Source organism: Oryctolagus cuniculus, chromosome 1 (genome assembly GCF_964237555.1).
Source record: "Oryctolagus cuniculus chromosome 1, mOryCun1.1, whole genome shotgun sequence".
Lineage (NCBI taxonomy): Eukaryota > Metazoa > Chordata > Mammalia > Lagomorpha > Leporidae > Oryctolagus > Oryctolagus cuniculus.
The window spans coordinates 231,560,054-231,579,242 of NC_091432.1; the positions used below are offsets into that span (position 1 = coordinate 231,560,054).

Consider the following 19,189-nt stretch of genomic DNA (forward strand, 5'->3'; position numbering starts at 1 on the left):
CAGTGACAACCCTCACCCAGATGCCCCTGGCCCAGACTGCACCTTGCCTAGATGTCCTCACCCAAGGATGCCCCTGGCCCGGAAGTTACACCCACCCAGAGATGATGCTCACCCATGATGCCCCTGGCATAAGTATGCCCTAGCCAGGCCGACAGTAGGCCCAAGAGGGGCAATGAAAACTGCCTGGCTGACTGCCCCAGGAGAGGAGCACCCCCTGGTCTGGGCTGTCTGGGGGCCACACAAACGCTGCCTACGTTGGTCACAACCTCTCAGGGGTTCTATCTAAGAGGGAAGGGAACTGGGATGGAGGGGCAGGGGGCGGGGTGGCTTGCAGGGGCGGGAAGGACTGGGCGGGGCTCTCCGGGCTGAGGGCATCTGGGGTTAGACGATCAGGATCTTCACTTCGTCGTGCTCGTCAGCCCGGTAGAAGAAGGGGATGCAGGGGTTGGTGCCCAGGCCTGGGCGCTCCTGGGGGTGCTGGATCTCCCGCAGCAGCTTCATGATCTGCTGCGCGGTAGGGTTCTGCGTGGACGAGCCCTCCCCAGCCTCTCCTCGCGCAGGCTCCACGGTGTCGGCGAGGCTCACCTCGCCAAGACCTTGGAAAGAGAGGGGGCTCTGAGCAAGCTGCCCGCGCCTCTGCTCCGGCCTGCCCCCGTGCCCAGGGCGCTCTCCTCACCAGCCTGCGGGTCAGCAGCGTCCTGCAGGGCTGGGGCCGCAGGAGCGGGATGGTCAGCGCGGTCCGGGGCGGCAGCCAGGACTCGGCCCTGCCACTCGCTGCGCTCGCCCACAAGCTGCAGCACCAGCTCCTGCAGCTCCAGGAGTTTGATCTGCAAGGAGAGGTGCTCAGCGCCCCTGCCCTGGGCCTCGGGCCCCGCCCCAAGCGGCAGGAGGGTCCAGGGCCCCCACCTTCATGTCCTCCTTGTCCTGGGCCAGCCGGCTGATGTACTCCTCCTTCTCCCGGTGCCGCTCCTTCAGCACTGCCCTCTGGTTCTGGTAGAGGGCAATGTACTCTCCTGCGCACAGACGGGGCGGCGGGCAGCGCTCAGAGGCGGGCCCACGCGACCCCATGCAGCTCCCCCTGCCAGGGCCCGCGCTCCCGGCTCACCGATGGTGTCCGTCTCTCCAGAGAGCTGGATGCAGCGGTGTTCTAGCTCCTCTACCCGCTCTCGGAGCTCCGCCTTCTCCGCCATCACCTCCAGAAAGCGGGTCTGGAGCCACAACCACGGGGTCAGGAATCGGCGGTCACCGGCCCCAGCCCCCAGCCTTCCTGGCCCGTGGCGGGAGAGAACCCCTCACCTGCAGCTTCTCCATGGCCCCCTGGAGGGCCTGGTGAGTCTCCCCAGACACAGAGTCACCCCCAGTCCCAGCGGCTGAGGTCCCCTCGGGCTCCCCCTGCGATGGCACGGCAAGGACAGCCAGGCGCCGGCAGCGAGCCTTCTGCTCCCTCAGCTGCCCGCGGAGCCGGGCCCGCTCTTCCTCGGCTCGGGCGAGAGCCGACGTAAAGAACGTCACCTACGGGCAAGAGGTGAATGAGTTCGTGTGTGCAGGTGCACCTGCTGTTCCTGGGAGGAATGGTATCTCACCACTGGCTCCCAGGATAGGTGTGAGGTCAAGAGAAATCAAAGTGGGGGAGGGGGGAATCAAGATATAAGGAGGGGCCACAGAGGGAGGCAGGGAAAGGTGGGATGGAGAGGGCACAGGGCACAGCCTGGCTTACCACGGCCTCTCGGCTCTCCAGGTCTTCTGGGACGGGCACTTTGGCCTGGGGAGTTTCCTCCTCCTCCTCCTCCTCCTCCTCCTCCTCCCCATCTCCTGAGGGCACAGCCAGAGGGACCCCAGATGATCCGGTGAGGGAGGGAGGAAAGCTCAGGGCTCCCCTCTGCGCCCACCCTCCCTGGGGGGCCCAGGGCAGCCACTGCCCAGAGGAGAGGGCTCAGCCGTCCTCAGAGTCTCTCTCAATCCACGCTGTGCTGCCAAGCCCCCTCCCCCTCCCCCACAGCTGCGTCCTCCCCCGTGGGAGCCTCACTCACCCTCTCCAGGGAGGCCCAGGAGGCCCAGCTGAGCTTGCAGCTGCTGGTTTTGCTGGGCGGCAGCTTCCAGGCGCTCCTGGGGGCCAGGAAGAGTGAGAAGGCACACAGGTGCAAGGTCCTCCCCCGGGGCCCGCCCAGGCCCGCCAGCCCTCACCTGGGTCTCCTGCAGCTCCTGGCGAGCCACCTGGACCGCCACCTTGCCCTGCACCTCCTCGTGCTGCAGCCGGTCCATGAGCTGCGTCTGCAGCAGAATCTGCTTGTGCAGCGCCTCCTTCTCGGAGCTCAGCTGCTGGTAGGCAGCCGCGTGCTGCTGGTAGGCGGCCACGTACTGCTGCAGGTGGCCCAGGTACTGGTCGCGCTGCTGCTGCAGACTCTGAGCCTCCTGGCTCTTCAGCTCCACCTGCGGGGAGACCCAAGGGGGTGGGGGGAGCGTGAGGGCAGGCGGGGGTTGCTACCGATGACGCTGGTTGCAGGGGAGGCACGGCCCCGTGTCTCCTGCACCCCGCCTCACACTCATCCCCTTCTTCCCATCACTTTCACTTGAGGCCAACGCGAGAGGGAAGGCATCCTCTAGGGCACGCCCGTGCCTACTCCTTTACAAGCACAACCTCAGCTCCTCCTCAACACCTGGAGAGGGAAACACTGAGTTCCCTGGTCAGGAACCTGAGGCTTAGCAAGGGGCAGCTTTGTGCAGTGACCAGCGGAGCTGGGTGACACGCCTCTCCCTGGGACATTGACGTCCAGCCCCGGGAGGAGCCCGGGGCTACCAGCTCTTAGAGCCGCAGGACAGTGGGGGCCACCTGTCGCTCCAGCCTGGAGCGGCCCCCTCCTGGGCCTAGACCCCCTCCCCAGAGACCTGTGCCCATGGCCCACCCCTCGCAGGCGGTGAGCGTTACCGTCTCCTTCAGCTCCCCCAGCCTCTCCTGCAGCTGGCCGAGCTTCTTGGCCAGCTCGTTCTTGACGTGCTGCTCGGCCTGCAGCGAGCTGGTGAGCTCCATGTTGTCATTGCTCTGCACAGACAGAAGCGATCCGCTGCCACCCAAAGCGGCTGCATCGGGACCCAGCACCAGGTGCCACCTCCCACAGTGCCGGGAGGGCTGAGACTCAGCCCTCCCCTCCAACAGACGCTGGAGCAGGGGCCTGGCTCCCAGGGCGCCTCCCTAGGCCTACACCGTCCCCTTTGACCGGGGGGTGGGGGGTGGGAATGAAGGCCCAGAGGGAAGTGTTTTGTGCCAGAGGCCTTGCCCAGGGAGGCCGAACGCACCAGTCGCACGAAGCCATCCTGCAGCTCGGCCAGCTGCTCCTTGAGCTCCCGGTTCTGCAGGAGCGCGCGGCTGATGGTCACGCGGTCGCTCTGCATGCTCTCCAGGATCTGCTTGCGCTCCTCGGCCTGGCTGCCCCACAGCTCCGCCTCCCGCTCCAGCTGCAGCAGCCGCTGCTCCTGCTGCTGGTTCAGGCGACTCAGGCCTGCGTTGTCCTGCACCTGGGCCTGCAGCTGCCCCGCCAGGCTCTCCAGCTCCTTCTGCAGCTGCTCAGCCTGCGCCTGCAGCTGCTGCTCCGCCGCCGACGGCCCCGCGGGGGGCGCTGCGGACTCCGGGGCGGGAGGCTCCGCTGAGGAAGGAAGCAGCCATCAGGGGCCGTGCACGGCGGGCAGTGGGTGCGCCACCCCTGTTGCGGATGAGGTCACCGAGCCTCAGAAGATGACGAGACTCGCCAGCCCCTGGCACAGCCCTGCTTCCCTCTGCCACAACACCCTCGCCGGGCGCCCGACCCCCGTCCTGCTCCCAGGCCACCTCCGCCCCTGCTCACCCCTCTGGCTCTTGAGCTCGGCCACGGTGGTCTCCAGCTCCTGCACCCGACTCAGGCCGTGCTCCTTCTCCTCCCTCAGCGTGCACAGCTGCCCCGAGACAGGGAAAAGAGCCGTGAGCGGGGGCCACCGCCTCCCTCTGCAACGACGCTGCCCCAAACCCAAACACAGACCAGCTCTGGTGCAGGCCACAGCAGGTGCCCGTGCTGCGCCCGTTTACAGACACCCAGAAAGACGAAGGGGCCTGTCCACGGGGCTGCCCACCTGCGCAGACATCTGCTGCATCTTCTCCTGCCACAGGGCACGCTCCTCCTCCAGGCCCTCTGCGTAGCGGTCCCTGTCCATCCGCAGGTGTGTCTGCGTCTCCAGCAGCTTCGAGAATGGACGCAGAAGTTTGGAGGAGGCATCGCGGATGCTCACCTGCTCCTGGCCGCCCGGGTTCTAGTCTCCTCCCAAGCCCCCCTCCTCCTGCCAAGCCGCACCTGTTGCACGTGTTTCTCCAGCTGGGCCCGCTCCTCCATGGCCTGCTGAAGCTGCTGCCTACCGTCAGAGGCGCCAGACTCGCTAGAGAACTGAGTGGGGAGGACAAGGTGAGAACTGGAAGCCCTCAGGGCCAACGCAGGACTCAGGGTCACTGAAGAGGTCAAGTGTTGGCTGGGGCTCCCAGGCTAGCCTACCAAAGGCATGGATGACACGAGGTTTTGGGGGCGTGTGCGGTGCAGTGTGTGGGTGGCCACATGGCATGCCCGCATGCCATAGCAGACAGCCTGCCTCCAGTCACGGCTACTGCACTTCCCACCCAGCTTCCTGCTACTGTGCAACTGAGGAAGCAGCAGGGGACGGCCTCCAGGGCTCCCGACACCCACACAGGAGTCTGGATTGAGTTTCAAGCTCCCAGCTTCCGCCTGACCCCGCCCTGGCTCTTGCAGGATCTGGGACATGAACTAGTGCATGGAAGATCTCCCTCCATCTCTGTCTGCCTGCCTTTGCCTTCCCAGTGGAAACCGAGACGCTCGAATACAAATGTTTGAAGAGCTGTGTCTCTGAGATTCTGATTGTGTAGGTCAGGCAGGGGCTCTGTGCAGAATTCTAGCCATTCCGGGAGGCTTCTGGGGCAGGACCAGAACAAGGGTTCAGAAGTCCCAGCTCTTGGCCGGGGCCTCCCTGACAGGCCTGGGCTGGCGCCCGCGGGCTGGGGCTGGGGCTGGGCTCCGGCACAGGCGCGTACTTGCTGCAGCAGCAGCTCGGACATCTCCAGCTTCTTCTGCAGCTCCTCCGTGCCCAGCTGCAGGGCCTTCTTCTCTGTCTCGAGGACGCGAAGCCTCTCCTGGAGCTCAGAGTTCTGCTGCTTCAGGTCCTCGTTGTTTCTGCTGCCGTGAGAGGTGGCAGCGAGGGCAGTGAGCCAACAGAGAGGACCACGCTGGTGACCAACCCACCTTCTTGCTGCACCTCCCAAGAACCTTGGCCTTGGAGGGGCCCCGACAACCAGCTCGCTCACGGGGCAGGCCAGAGAGGACCTGAGCTGCCTGAGGCCATCGCACGAGCCGGTGGCACAGCTGGCAGCAGAGCTTGGTGTGCACACGCCCCACCTGTACAGCCGCTTGCTCCTCATGCTCCCCGGCACCCCTCCCCTCTTCACCTGTGCTAAGTCCCCCAGACTCCTCCCCACTTCCCCTTCTTACTTGTTCTTGTATAACTCCAGTTTGAGAGCATCTCGCTCTTGGGTCAACTCCTTGTTGTGCTGCAAACACAGAAAAGCGCCGTCAGGACTGGGCAGGTCCATGGTGGAGCTGGGGCGCTGGTCACAGTGGCCACAGGCACACGCCTCAGCCACGCTTGCTCACCCTCGCTCTCCGGCAAGGCCTGCCAAGCCCAGGGCCTCGCTGGTTTTTCCTAAGAGCTCGTGAGGGCAGAAGAGGAAGGGAAGGAGCTGACTTCCCGCTGGCTAGCGGAGGCTCAGAGACAGCGGGCAGCACTGCTGTGGCCCTGCTGCTACAGCGTCACTCTGAACCCTTTCCCAGTGCTCCACTGCCCAGGCTCACAGCCCCGCTTGATTCTCACGGCTACCCCAGGAGGCAGTGACTGTCCCTCCTCTTTGTCGAGAGATGTGGTGGAATGAGAAGGCTATGCCAAGATGGCCGCTGGCAAGTGATCGTCAATTACTCAGGAATGGTTTTGAAACTCACCTGGCAACGTAGCCTGCTGGCAACAGGCTGTGATTGGATGGCTTCGGAGCCTGCCTGGCATCAGGCTGTGATAGGTTGGGGCATAGACCGCCCCTTGACTGGATTGGCTGCCTCGGCTATATAAGCTGTTGCACCAACTGAAATAAACGAGTCTGCAGGCTGCTCCCTGAGGCCTGCTTTCACCTGACTCGTGGTACCTGTGTGGTGACTCTGTGCCTCTTGCCCCCACCATGCTCCTCCTCTCAGAACCAATCCTCTCAGAAGAAATCAACCTCAACATCGGGCGTGCCAAGGTGACTGGGAGAGAGACAGCATGTTGGACTTGGTGAGGCCCCCCCTTGATTTCAGCAAGATGGCCCCTCGGTGTTTTGTGTGCTGTTTGGTTCTGTGAGGGTGAGCACAGAACCCCCTCTTACGCCCCGTCCTTGTCCTTGTCCTCGTGCCAGGTTAGGCACACACTGCCCAGAAGCGTACGCTGCTTCTCGGCTCCTCCTTTTACTTTCGGTTCGCCTGGTGAATTCACATCAGAGACTGATCATCCCAGAATTCGGAACCAAGTCATCTTCCCTCACTCGAGAGAGGTGACGCTCCGGAGACACCGTGTGGCATACGGCCTTGACCTAACGAATCAAGGATGTCCCCCACTAAGCACAGGACATACGTATGATCTGACACACCACTGTCTGTTTGTCTAACATAGGGAACCCCTGCAGAATGCCATCAGCCGCTGAGGTGCTAGGAATTTGTTATGGCAGCAGTGCTGTGCGTGTCTTTCCTTTGGCTAGAGTTGGCGTGGCACGCTGCTCTTGAGTGCTCAGACATGGGAAAGATACCCCCTCTCGGAATCCCATGCAGATAATCAGACAGTGAATCCGGGAGTGATCAGAGCCTGACACTCCAGGTCCCCGTCTCACAGATAACAGTTGATGACTTAGGGAGAGAGAGCTGGACAGTGAAAATGACAATGTAGCAAACAAGGTAGCAAACAATGTAGCAATGCCTAGTCAGCCACCCCCCACACACCGTGAGATGAACTTAGAGGACCTCCAGACGATAACTCATGTGAGGTCATCCCATCCGCACCCAGGGAGGAGCCCACATTTGTGGCAGTCCCCAGGCACCCCAGGCTCTCAGGGCAGCCGCTAGCTCCCATGCCATCCGCATGTTTGTCGTTACTCTCAAAGTGGACTCAAAATTCAGGCCCTGGATTCCAGCACCCATGGAAAGGCTTCTGCTAACCAAGGGTGGAGGGTAGGCTTGTGTCTTTCCAGAGAATGCGGGACAGCCCATTTGGGTACCAGCCAGAAACACCAAACCTGCAACTGACAGCCAACCAGAACCAGCTGAACCAGACTGAGAGTCTGCCTTGTTAGCAGATGCACCTGCCCTATCATCCTACCCTGAGAATCTGCCCAGAGCCACATCCATTATTGTTTTATACTCCACCAGCTCTGGTCAGCCACTCGAACGGCCCACAGCCTGTGTGCACTCACGCCAGTCCTGATTACCACTGTTCCTCATTCCTACCCCCATCTGAGCAAGCACTCCTGTGGTCTCCCGATTTGAGCGCTGGTTAGTCAACGACAGGTAAGATCCCCTGGGGGACAACTAAGGCACAGCCACATCCAGAGACCACATGGAAACGGTGTCAACAATGGTATGGCCAAGATTCATGCCTCCCATTGCTCAAAAATCAACGAAAAGGGGAAAATGCGGTGGAATCAGAAGGCCATGCCAAGATGGCCGCTGGCAAGCGAGCAGCAGTTACTCAGGAATGGCTTCGGAACCCACCTGGCAACACAGCCTGCCTGGCAACAGGCTGTGATTGGTTAGGGCATAGACCGCCCCTTGACCGGATTGGCTGTCTTGGCTATATAAGCTGAATATATAACTGAAATACACGAGTCTGCAGGCTGCTTGCCTCAGGCCTGCGTTCCCCCAACTCCCGGGGTCTGTGTGGTGACTCCGTGCCTCTTGCCCCCACCACGCTCCTCCTCTCAGAACGAACCCTCTCAGAAGAAATCCACTTCAACAGAGAGACACAAAACAGCAAAACGCAGTGCAGAGCTGCAGCGCTTGTCTGAGACCTGAGCATCCTGGTCGCATTCTCTGGGCCCGTTTTCCCCCAGGGATGAGGGCGCAGACTCGGAGGGAAACCGAGTTTGTGTCTAAGCTTCTGTCACCTGCTGAAGGACGGTGCAGCATTCACACAGTCTACCCTCGCCACAGCAGAGGGGAAACGCCCCCAGCCCCATGTTCCCCTCCCTGGGGTTGAGGGCCCCTCTCCCATCCGACACGGCCCCTCACGGATGCTAACTCGCATGCTCTTCTGCGCCTTCCCAGCCCGGGCACCCCATCCCTGCTCCCAGCGCTTGGTCTCCAGTGCTCCCTGCACAGCCACCCCCACTCACCACCCAACTCGGTCCCAGGTTCTTTGGCACCAATGAAAGCCGCGTGAAACGGCCCGGACTGCATCTGGCCCACTCCGGGCTGCAGAAGGGACCTGTCCACTCACTCCCTGCTAGGAAACCAGGCTGCCAGTGGCTGGGCAGGTGGCCGGGCTCACCCTGTCCACCTGCTTCTGCTGCGTGGAGACGGCAGACAGCGTCCGCTCCAGCTCTCCGACGCGCTGGCGGGTCGTCTGCAGGCGATTAGCAAGGTCCTCAGACTCTCCTGGAAGCAGAGGGGTCGAGATGGAGCCCCAGGCCCCCAGAGGCCTGCTAGGTGCCTGGCTGGGGGGGGGGGTGCTCAGTCCCACCTGCTTTCTGCCTGGCTGCCTGCTGGGTGTGAGCCAGGGCCGACTGTAAATCCGCCTTCTCAGACACAAGAATCCCAATGGTTTGAATGTGAACCTTTAGGAGGAAGCCAAACACGGGCTCAGAGCCAGAGGAAGGACTGCTCTCCTGGGGCAGGCGAGGGTCACCACGGGTCACTCACCTGCAGTTGTTCTCTTAAAGCCCCCTGCTCCTTGGCCAACTTCTGCTGACATTCTTTCTTCTCCTGTAGGAAGAGAAAAGAATCTCCCTGACTGGGGCAGCACAGATGGCATGACACGGGACACGGCCCCAGATGCCACCATGGTCCTGGACGGGCCCAGGGATGAGATCAGATCTCAGGGCCCTGGGGGGGCGGGGCGGGGGTGCAGACCAGCAGCCATGCAGTGGGCAGACATAGAAATCACATTACTTTTTCCACTTGATCCAGAGTTTCTTGGTTCTGTTGTTTCTGTGGGGAGAGTCAAAGGGAGGAAGGTGACTTAGGATGTCCCCTCGACTCCACTCCCAGAGCAAGAGGGGGTGGGCAGGGGGCCAGGGCGGGATTGGCCCGTTCTCAGGCCCTGTGGGCCAGGACCTGTCCCGACGCTCCCAAGGAAAGAGCACGAGGGTCTTTGCTGGTTTGCGCTCACAGCTATGGAGCTCGTCTGAATCGGGAGTCTCCTCGGGGGACAGTAAGGTGAGGCTCCAGAAATGGACGTGAGAAAAGACGGGCCTTCCGCTAGGTTCGGATGTACAGGCGCGCGTCGTTCCACAGCTCAGCACGTGCTGCACAGGGGCTGGGCTGCTCTTAACAGCAGGGATACAGCAGTGGAAAGCACAGCTAAGATCCCTTCTCCCTGAGGTTTACGTCCCAGGGAGCCTGGAAATCTTGGATTCTTAGAGCCAAGAGAGACCTTTGACAACCGCCATTTCCACCTCCTTGGGAAACTCAAGCCCAGTGAGGAGAGGCGCTTGTCCAAACTCAAACTCAAGTCAGGGCCGGAGTCAGGGCGGGAACAGCGGCTCATGGCCAGTGCTGCCCCGAGAGGCCACCATCCCAGGGCCAGTGTGGCCAGGGTGCAAGCTGGGGTGTCTGGAGGAGAGGAGGCGGAGGGGGCAGCGACAGGAAGAGAGCCATGCTGCCTGCTCCACTCTCTGGGGTCCCTCCAGCTGAGACCGCGGTCCCCAGCTCCCCATCCTCTCACTGGCCACTTGCTGCCTACCAGACAGAGGGAACAGTCCCCAGACCCCAGAGTCACAGGAAGTGCCGTCGTGGACCAGGACGGCTCTCAGACCCTGCCCAGACACACCCCCCACTCTCCGTGTGCAAAGCCAGACTTCCGCCTGAGCCTTCACTGGAACACGGAGGCTACAGCTCACAATCAGGAGACGCTGTTCCAATGCAACCAAGCTGAAGCCCAGGGCAGGATGGGACTTTTCTCAGGTCACCCAGAGCCACGGCCTCAGCCCAGTGCCTGGGGCTGCCGAAGGGACAGCCCGATGGCCGGGCCTGCTCTCACTGGCCTGGCTTTTCCTCGAGGCCAGGGATGAGGAAGTAGCAAACACCAGCGACGAGGAGTGGTTACAGGACCCTGTGCTCTGGATGAAGACGAAAACAGCAAAAACTCAAACATCAGCCCACTCCACGTGACAGATGTGCAAAGAGAGCCCCAGAGCTTCAGCGATTTGCCTTACGTCACACCCCAGAGAGGGAAAGGGAGCACTCAACCCAGAATTCTTACCCAGCGTCTACACTGCCTTCCGCCATCTTCCATCGTCCTCTTCATCCCCGACCCCCACCCCACTGCCCCTCAGCCCTCACCCCCGGGGCCTGGCCGGCCACCACTCACATCCTCGGTGGGGTGACAGCCCCCAGCAGGGGCTGTCTCAGGGCTGCTGCCATTTTTCAGTTTCTTCTTCTTCCTTCCTGCTGCGGGACCACCAGGGCTGTTCTTCTGCTGATACTCTCTGAGCTGTGGGAGGAGCAGCAGTGGATTCTCTGGAATGCCCTAAGCCCCGCGGTCACCTCCCACTGCACAGTGTCCCCAGACACGCTCACGTCCACCACGGACTTCATGCCACCACTACCCTGCAGGGGCCGGAACCATCAGTCTATGTCTGAGGACCTGACAACATGCTCTCATAGAAGGGAATGATGGATTTAAAATCAGCTTCTAACGCTCACGTCTGGGGTTCTGCCAGGCCAGCAGCTGCCGTGGGCAAAACCAGAGGTAGAGGGAGAAGACTAGACATCATGTCGACAGCAATTGTACTTGTGTGGTTTGGCAACAAGACATTGGTCCTCTCTTTCACATCAGAACCTCACAGCACTTCCAGGGTCACCCGAGGAACCCTGGAGACCGAGGAGAGAGGGCAGAACCAGGCAGGATCCCAGCCCAGGGCCCATTAGGACCTCAGCCAGGTTCCGACCCAAGCCCCAGGGCGGCCTCGCCACGCTGCTCCCCCAGCTTCAAAAACGCCCTTCGGGGGGAGGGTCAGGCCATAAAGTTTGGCCTCCCAAGATCTGGTCCACAGACGGTCACGCAGCGGTCACTCCAGAGAGCCTGACTGGGGGCATCTGCTCCCAGGACCAGGGAACTTGACGTGAGCCTGAGAACCCGCACACCCCCAAAACGTCTCTGGAGAGCAGAAACCTGGGGGAAACCAATCCAGTTTTCCCGCGGTCACCCAGAAACACTGCCCACACTCCAGCTCCCCGCGAACGGACACAGCTCACACGGTCAGTGTCCCAGCTAGGAAGGGGTCCCCAAGTCCCAGTCCCCTTGCGGGAGGAAGCAGAGAGGGGATGAGGCCTCTTAGGGACGTGGCCCGGAGATCAAAGCCCGAGCCGGGGTAATGACAGTCCCGAGGGCGACTTGGCCTCACTGCATTCCACTCTGCCCTGCCCACGCCCGAGTCGCCGCTCCGCGCAGGGGGAGGGAGCGCGGGGCCGGGTCCCGAGTCCCTGGAGACCGCAGCCCACGGACCCCAAGGAGGTCCGGCTTCGGGAGGCCGGAGGCCAGGTCTGAGGCTGGGCCCAGGGGCCCCGGGAGCCAATGGCCTGAAGCCCCCTGGGGGTCACGAGCGCGGGCGGGGGCTGGGCCTGAGGGGCGGGGCTGGCCGAGAGACTCGGGTGGGCAAAGCCAGGGGGCGTCGAGGGGCTCGACCCGTGCTGTCCAGAGCGGCCCAGACCCCGGCCACCGACAGGCCGGCCGTCAGGGGGCAGTGGGCTGGGCCGGGGGGCGACCCCGAGCGGTTTACCTTTTTCTTGGCCGCAGCCAATTTGCTCTGTCGGGTTTCCTCCGACATCGCGGGGCGGGGAGGGGGCGGGGGCAGGGGGGGCCACATCACCGCGATCCCGGCAGCCAATGCGAACTGCTTCCGGCAGCTACCGCGCAGCTGTGTGACTGAGCCAGAAGAGGCCGGGTCAGGGCAGAGCGAGGAGGCTGGGTGGGCGTGGTCTCCACGCTTCAAGCCCATTGGCCAGTGAGAAAGACGGAATAAAGAGGGGCGTGGTCAGGTCTCTGCCAGTACCGCCGAGGCGTCAAAAAGGGAGCTGCACGTGCAGCTCCAGCTCCGCCCACTCTGGGGGCGGGGCGGATTTCCGTTGGGTGCGCACGCAGCTTTCTGGGCGCGCTGTCATGGCGTCCCTCACGGAATTCTAGTTGGTCGGCGGACCCCGGAGGCCGCTCCCCGGCCCGCGCCCTGGACCCCCTTTCGCCACAGGCGCCCCCGCACCGGGGCCCTCGGACCCCAGGGCTCAGGAGGTGGGCGCGGAGCGCAGAGCGGGGACATTGCAGCAGGCACAGTCCCTTTCTGACTCCTCCCCGAGGTGCCCAGGCCTCGTCGAGTCAGAAAGCACCTCAGGGCCTCCTTTCGCGTCCTCCAGACCCTGCCCTCTCACGCCCAGCCCTTCCTCGGGCCCACGCTGATCCCGAAAGCGCGTCTGTGCCCGCCCAGCCGAGCCATCGGGCGCTCCAGGTCGCGGTGCCCCGCCCGCCCCACGGCCCCTTCCCTCAGAGCAGCTCCGGGCTCAGCCTCTCCCACGCTTCCCTCCAGGACTGCAGCAGGACCCAGCCGCCGCTGCCGCGGGGCCTTCCGGTCGCCGGTGAGTAGCCCGCGCCCCCGACCCGTGGGGGTGCCAGCGCCCCCCAACCCGTGCCTCCGCCCCCGACACCGTGCCTGCGCCCCCGACCCGTGCCTGCGCCCCTGACCCCGTGCCTGTGCCCCCGACCCGTGCCTGTGCCCCCGACCCGTGGGGGTGCCAGCACCCCCCAACCTGTGCCTGTGCCCCCGACCTGTGGGGGTGCCAGCGTCCCTGACCCCGTGCCTGTGCCCCCGACTTGTGAGGGTGGGGTGGCCCCCGATCCACGATGATGGCTGTGCCCCCGACCTGTGAGGATGTCTGCATCCCCGACTAGTGAGGGTGGCTGTGCCCCCTCCCACGAGGATGGCTGTGCCCCCGGACCCGATGAGAGGGCCTGTGCTCCCTACCCATAGTGTTCCTGAACCCCCAGACCCTGTGAGAGTCAAAGCCCCACTCTGAGGATGGCTGTGGACCCCAACCCCGAGTGAGTGCCAGCCCCCCGACCCGTGAGGGTGCCAGCGCCCCAACCCCATTAGTGTGCCTGAAACCCCTGACACCGTGAGGTAGCTGTGAAAGCCAACCCCATGAGGATGCCAGCGCCCCCCAACTCCATAAGGGTGGCTTTGGCCCCTAACCCCCTGAGAGTGCCTGCCCCCCTGGCCAGTGTGTGAGCCTGCGCCCCCGACACCGTGAGTGTGCATGAGACCCCTGACCCTGTGAGGGTGCCTGCACCCCCCGAGCCGTGAGGTTGCCAGCACCACCTGACCCAGGAGGGTGCCTGCGCCCACCCGACCCCGTGAGGATGTTACTGGAGAAGCAAAGGGTCCTTGTCTTCGCGCAAGAAAGAATTCATGTGTGAGACAGAGAGCAGGGGAAAGCAACAGAGCAAGGTTTATCAGGGTAGGGACATGCGTGAGACGGATGGGCACCTCTCCAGTCAGGACCTGAGAGAGAGTGCACAGTGCAGTTAGGCTGGGGCTTCTAAGGGGATGGGTCTGGCCTTCCCTCCCCCTCTCCTTCTCCTCCTCCTGGAACAAAGGACTTGTTGGTGTAAATACGAAAACTTCCTTTCTGAGTTTTCCCCTGCAGTTATCAGACAGGGAAAGCCTGGCTGGCGTCGCCCCGTCTTAGAGGAAGGATGGGTATCAGGCCAGGTAGAAGGGGCGGGACCCCCCAGAAGGTCATCAGGATCTGGGCGGCACGTTTGAAGTGCAGATGCTGGGCTGCACCTGGAAGGTTATCGGGATGACTTTGAGATGCGGATGCTGGACCACTGTAGATGTCATTTCCTTAGTCCCTTGTCGCACGCACATGAGCTCATTTCTGACTTCCTAACAAGGGTGGCAGCGCTCCCCGACCCCATGAGTGTGCCTGAGAACCCGACCCCCTGAGGGTGACTGTGCCCACGAGCCGTAAGGGTGCCTGTGCCCCCCAGCTGTGAGGGTGGCTGTAGACCCCAAACCCGTGTGAGTGCCAGTGTGTCCCAACCTCATGAGGGTGCCTGCGCCCCCCAACCTGTGAGGGTGGCTGCAGACCCTAACCCACTGTGAGTGCCTGTGCCCCTGACCCGTGAGGATTTCTGAGCCCACCCAACCAGGGGAGAATGTCTGCATTCCCCACCACCACTGTGGCAATCACAGCTGCCTCCCCCACCCCAACCGTAGCCCACAGGTGGCCTTCTTCAGTCTTCCCGGGCACACAATGCTCCGGGAGGTCTCTGCGCTGTCTCCCAGAATCACTCTCAGTGAGCCCTGAGGAGCGTCAGCCACGGTAGGTGCAGCCGCTGCCTGTCGCATGACTGTGTCTGCCCTGCTGCACCAGCCGCACGCTGGGGGGCGCCCTGGGGCCTCAGGGCCAGGCCCCGCCCTCTCCACACTGCAGCTCCGGCCTCCCTCTGTCCTGTTTCTGTCCTGGCGCCAGCTGGCTCTCTCCTCTCCCTTCCCAGCCAGCCTCGGGACTCAGTGCCGCTGCCCAGGGCCTCCGTGGCTGGGCCTGGGGGTTCTCGGGACAGGCTCCGCACCCAGGCTGGCAGCCGTGGGTGCCTCTGAGCTGTCAAGAGCCCAGGGAGCTTGTGGTGGATGGGGTAGGGGCTGGGAACGTGGAGGGTGTTGTCATGGGACAGCCTATGAGCTGCCTCCTGGGCGTGCCACACCTGCCCCAATCGGAGCTGTGCTGCTGGGGGCAGGGGGCAGCGGGGTGTCCAGCCCCCCGGCCTGGGAGCCCCACCACAGGCCAGGAGTGACGGCTGGGGGTCACCTCCTCCCTTGGGTGTGCAGTTAGCAGTGGCTGGTGGGGGGAGGCCTCCGGTTGCTTGATGACCTCCAAGCCTGAGAATGCTCTGCACCCATCAGCCCAGGTGAGGCAGGGACGCCAGCCTTCGGCTCCCCCGGGCGGTGTCACTCCTGCTACTGGCTGAAGGCGGGTGCTCAGCCCCAGACGAAGCCCCGTGGCCAGGGCAGGCCAGCTATTCGCAGTTCCCCGGCCGGGCTGCACAGCTGGCCCAGGGCCCCACCTGCCACTCCTCCCTGCCTCTGACTCTCCCTCTTCTGCTTTCCCCAGCAGGAAGGGCCCAGCCTCGCCTACACGACCTGCAGCCCCCCGACCAGCCAAGGCTCCCCTCTTAGATTTATGAGTCTGTGGCCACTGGCATCTGGCTGCCTGCCCGCCCTGCCTCCCCAGGGTCGCCTCAGGGGACACCTGGGCTTTTTGAGCGCCCACAGGGGCCTCCGGCGCCCCCTACAGCCATCTGTTTTGGCTCAGCGCTCCTGGTTCGAGCAATGTTCTTATTTTTTTGACAGGCAGAGTGGACAGTCAGAGAGAGAGAGAGAGACAGAAACGTCTTCCTTTGCCGTTGGTTCACCCTCCAATGGCCGCCATGGCCAGCGTGCTGCGGCCGACGCACCGCGCTGATCCAAAGCCAGGAGCCAGGTGCTTCTCCTGGTCTCCCATGGGGTGCAGGACCCAAGCACTTGGGCCATCCTCCACTGCACTCCCGGGCCATAGCAGAGAGCTGGCCTGGAAGAGGGGCAACCGGGACAGAATCCGGCGCCCCAACAAGGACTAGAACCCGGTGTGCTGGTGCCGCAGGCAGAGGATTAGCCTAGTGAGCCGCAGCACTGGCCTCCAGCAGTGTTCTTCCTCCTGACTTTCTCCATCAGGCCTGCTGGCTGCCAATGGGGGCCTCCCGAGGCTAGTGCTGGCCCTGGCCAGTGGACCCACAGCAGGGCCGTCAGGGAGGTGGGAAGCCCGAGAGGGCCAGGCAGTGTCAGGACTGGGGCTGTGCTGCTGGGTGCTGTGTGAGAGGTGGCGTGAGTGCAGGGGAGGCCCTCCCCAGCCTCCACCCCGACTCCCCGGAAGCCCGGGTCACCGCTCCAGCTCCTCCCCCATCTTCCTTCCCCTGCCTGTCCATCGCCTTTCCCAGAAAGCTCGTCCAGGTGCCCACCTGCCGCTGCTTCCCGCCCCTGCCCTGCCCACCAAGGCGGGGGCCTGGCTGCTCTTGCCTTACCCATCTCCTCCTCTCTCTCCGCTGTTCTCTCTGCTTTCTCTCCCACTGCCAGCCGATCGGGTCAGGCAAGTCCGTCCCGTCCTGAGAGCCCCAGGCCCCCCTTCGACCTCTAACCAGATCCCTCCTCTTCCTCGGAGACCTCCCTTTCCAAGCCCACCCGGACAGCTGTTCTGTGACTTCACGGTGGCCCCTCAGCCCCAAAGCCTCCCCTTCATCTGTGACTTTCTGTGGTGTGGTGAGCTGACCCCTCCAGGCGTGACCTTGGTGAAATTTGTGCCCCTCTGCGGTCCTGCTCCTGCCCTGTTCTATAAATATCTATAAATACTCATATATACACACTCACGCACACGTATATATACGTGTATATATATATATGGCTGACACAGCCTCGCCTCTATGTTGGGAACTGGTCACCGTACTGTCCTTGTGGATTCTGTGGCTCAGTGACAAGGGATGGCTGTCACCCTGCCCTGCCCCCTCCAGCGTGTGCCACTTCCTGTGAGCCGCCCTGCCCTGCCCAGCCTGCGGACAGCCAGCCCTGCTCCCTGGCCCCTCCCCGCCCGGCGTGGGGTGCTGTAGTGGCAGCTGTGTGGTCCCTGACCATCTCCACCAGTCCTGCTGTCTCTTGGCTGAGAATAAAGCCCGTTTCCACACGACGGGAACACTGCGTCCCGTGCCGGCTCGTGTTCTCTGTGGTGCTCCGGGGCAGGGGAGGTTTCAAGGTTTCCCCCTTGGGGTGCAGCGCGGGGAAGGGTGCTGTGCAAGGGGTGGGACAAGGCCCCCTCCTTTCCTGGGCGGCTTGGGAAGTGCCTGCAGGTTGCTTAGTTCTCAATGCTGTGAGCCCTGCTCTGACCACCAGGGGGCAGGACCAGAAACCCAGCCTGGAGGCAGGCTGTGGGCTGCAGGCCTGGGCTTGGAGGCAAGGACAGGGTAGGGAGGGGCTAGCGCTGGAAGTTGGCACCCTTGGGCGCTGGCACGCGGCATTCCCTGCATCCCTCCAACATGAGCTCAGAGCCTGGGGGCCACAAGGCAGAGCTGTGCCCCTGGCATCGCAGTGTAAGGAGACCAGCCTGGAAGAGGCCTCTCCACCCCACTGGACGGACGCTCGGCACAGCATGGCAGGCTGCCCACTGCCGGCCAGGCCCTGCCGCCCTGTGCAGTGCCCACCCGCAGCACAGCAGACCCTGGGCCCTGCGACGAAACTGCCACACACGGGGCCAAGCGGTGTGGCTAAATCTGTTTATTTCAAGATAAAAAGAGTAACAGGAGCCACATCACCAGGGTGCCACAACCCTGTCTCCGCCTCTTTCCTGTGCCATAGACTCAATAAATAAGTTTCCCAGCCCCAAAGAAGTATTAAGACCTCCTCCTCATTTGCGAGCTCCAGCCTCAGCTATGATACAGGGGGCGGCCCTACCCCCAGAATATACAAAATGTACACAAGTACAATATGTACATGGGGGCGGGGTGGGGGGCCCCCCTGGAGGCAGCCTCGTCCCCTCATCAGGCCTCCAGTTAGCCCCAACGGTCGCAGGGCCTGACAGAATGCTGCCTGCTGCCCTGCCCCAAAGTGCCTCTGAAGAAAGGGAGTCCCCGAATGCCTGCCCCGCCTGCCTCGGCCCTGCCTGCTGGATGCCTCTTAGTGAGAAGACAGGCGCCCCTGCATCACTGCCCCAGCCGACCCCGTGCCTCCCAGCTGGCCTGCCTGGGGCACAGGCACGGAGTGAAGAGCTGGCCCACGCCTGGCCAGGTGAGCGCCTCCTGTGCTAAGGACCGGGCCTCCAGTTAGCCTCAGCTTGCCCAGGCCACCCTGCGACTCGGGGACTGGAGCCTCCCTGATGAGGGACAGCCCTCGCCCAGAGGAAGATCCTCACCCAGAGATACCCTGGCCCGTAAGTGAGCCCTGCCCAAAATGACCCTCGACCAGATCCCCTGCCCAGAGATGACCCTCACCCAATAATGCCCTCCTCACCGAAATACCCTTACTCATGATGCCCCTGGTCCAGAAGTGACCACTGCCCAAGATGCCTCACCCAGATGCCTGTGCCTGAAAATGACCTCACCCAAGAAGCCCCAGGCCCAGAGTGACCATTACCCATGATGCCCCTGGCCCGGAAGTGACCCTTGTCCAGGTGCCCCAGCACAGAGATGACCCTCACCCAGATGCCCTCCTCGTCCAGATGCACTTGCCTGAAAATGACCTTGCCCAGGATGCCCCTGGCCCAGAAGTGACCTTTGCCCAGCGAGGCCCCTGCCTAAAGATGACCCTCACCCAGACGCCCTCCTCACCCAGATGCCCTCGACCATGGTGCCCCCTGGTCTAAAGGGAACCTCACCCAGCCTGCCCCCTCCCGAACATGCCCTTGTCCAGATGCTATTGCCCAAACTCCCTGGGCCTGGAGATGCCCCATCAAAGATGCCCTCACCCAAAGATGACCCTTGCCCAAATATGCCCTCCTCGACCAGACGCCCCCACCCAGAGATGACCCTAAGATATCCCTGGCCCGGAAGTGACCCTTGTCCAGTGACAACCCTCACCCAGATGCCCTCGCCCAAAGATGCCCTGACCCAAAATGATCCTTGCCTAGCTGCCCCTGGCCCGTAAGAGACAAAACCCAGAGATGACGCTCACCCATGATGCCCCTGGCCCGTAAGAGACAAAACCCAGAGATGACGCTCACCCATGATGCCCCTGGCCCGTAAGAGACAAAACCCAGAGATGACGCTCACCCATGATGCCCCTGGCCCAGATGCCCCCGCCTAGCCATGACCATTGCCTGAAGATGCCTTTTGTGCCCAGGTGCCATCACCCACAGAT

The 19,189-nt window shown here is 63.0% G+C and overlaps 1 protein-coding gene and 1 long non-coding RNA gene across 4 annotated transcripts; one reads left to right on the forward strand and one right to left on the reverse strand.

Annotated features, from left to right (window-relative positions):
* Positions 1-270: 270 nt before the first annotated feature.
* GOLGA2 (golgin A2) lies at positions 271-12,203 on the reverse strand. 2 transcript variants are annotated; one of them, XM_070057338.1, is made up of 21 exons: positions 12,041-12,203; positions 10,630-10,752; positions 9,210-9,248; positions 8,961-9,023; positions 8,782-8,875; positions 8,590-8,696; positions 5,520-5,578; positions 5,066-5,207; positions 4,320-4,409; positions 4,102-4,209; positions 3,840-3,927; positions 3,295-3,641; positions 2,927-3,040; positions 2,185-2,430; positions 2,031-2,106; positions 1,718-1,812; positions 1,297-1,512; positions 1,106-1,208; positions 907-1,013; positions 677-827; positions 271-596 (listed from the first exon to the last, which is right to left on the reverse strand). In XM_070057338.1, exons 1-21 carry the CDS (start codon positions 12,125-12,127, stop codon positions 382-384), a joined length of 2,670 nt encoding a protein of 889 aa, XP_069913439.1. In that variant the 5' UTR covers positions 12,128-12,203; the 3' UTR covers positions 271-381. The 2 variants fall into 2 exon arrangements, with proteins under 2 accessions (XP_069913439.1, XP_069913443.1); XM_070057342.1 differs by lacking the exon at positions 9,210-9,248.
* Positions 12,204-12,373: 170 nt separating this feature from the next.
* On the forward strand, positions 12,374-16,564 carry LOC127488585 (uncharacterized). Of its 2 annotated transcripts, XR_011382342.1 has the most exons (4): positions 12,374-12,546; positions 12,839-12,887; positions 14,531-14,636; positions 16,424-16,562. It is a non-coding gene; the product is annotated as an uncharacterized lncRNA (long non-coding RNA). The 2 variants fall into 2 exon arrangements; XR_011382346.1 differs by lacking the exon at positions 14,531-14,636 and having other exon boundaries at positions 16,424-16,564.
* The last annotated feature ends 2,625 nt before the right edge of the window (positions 16,565-19,189 follow it).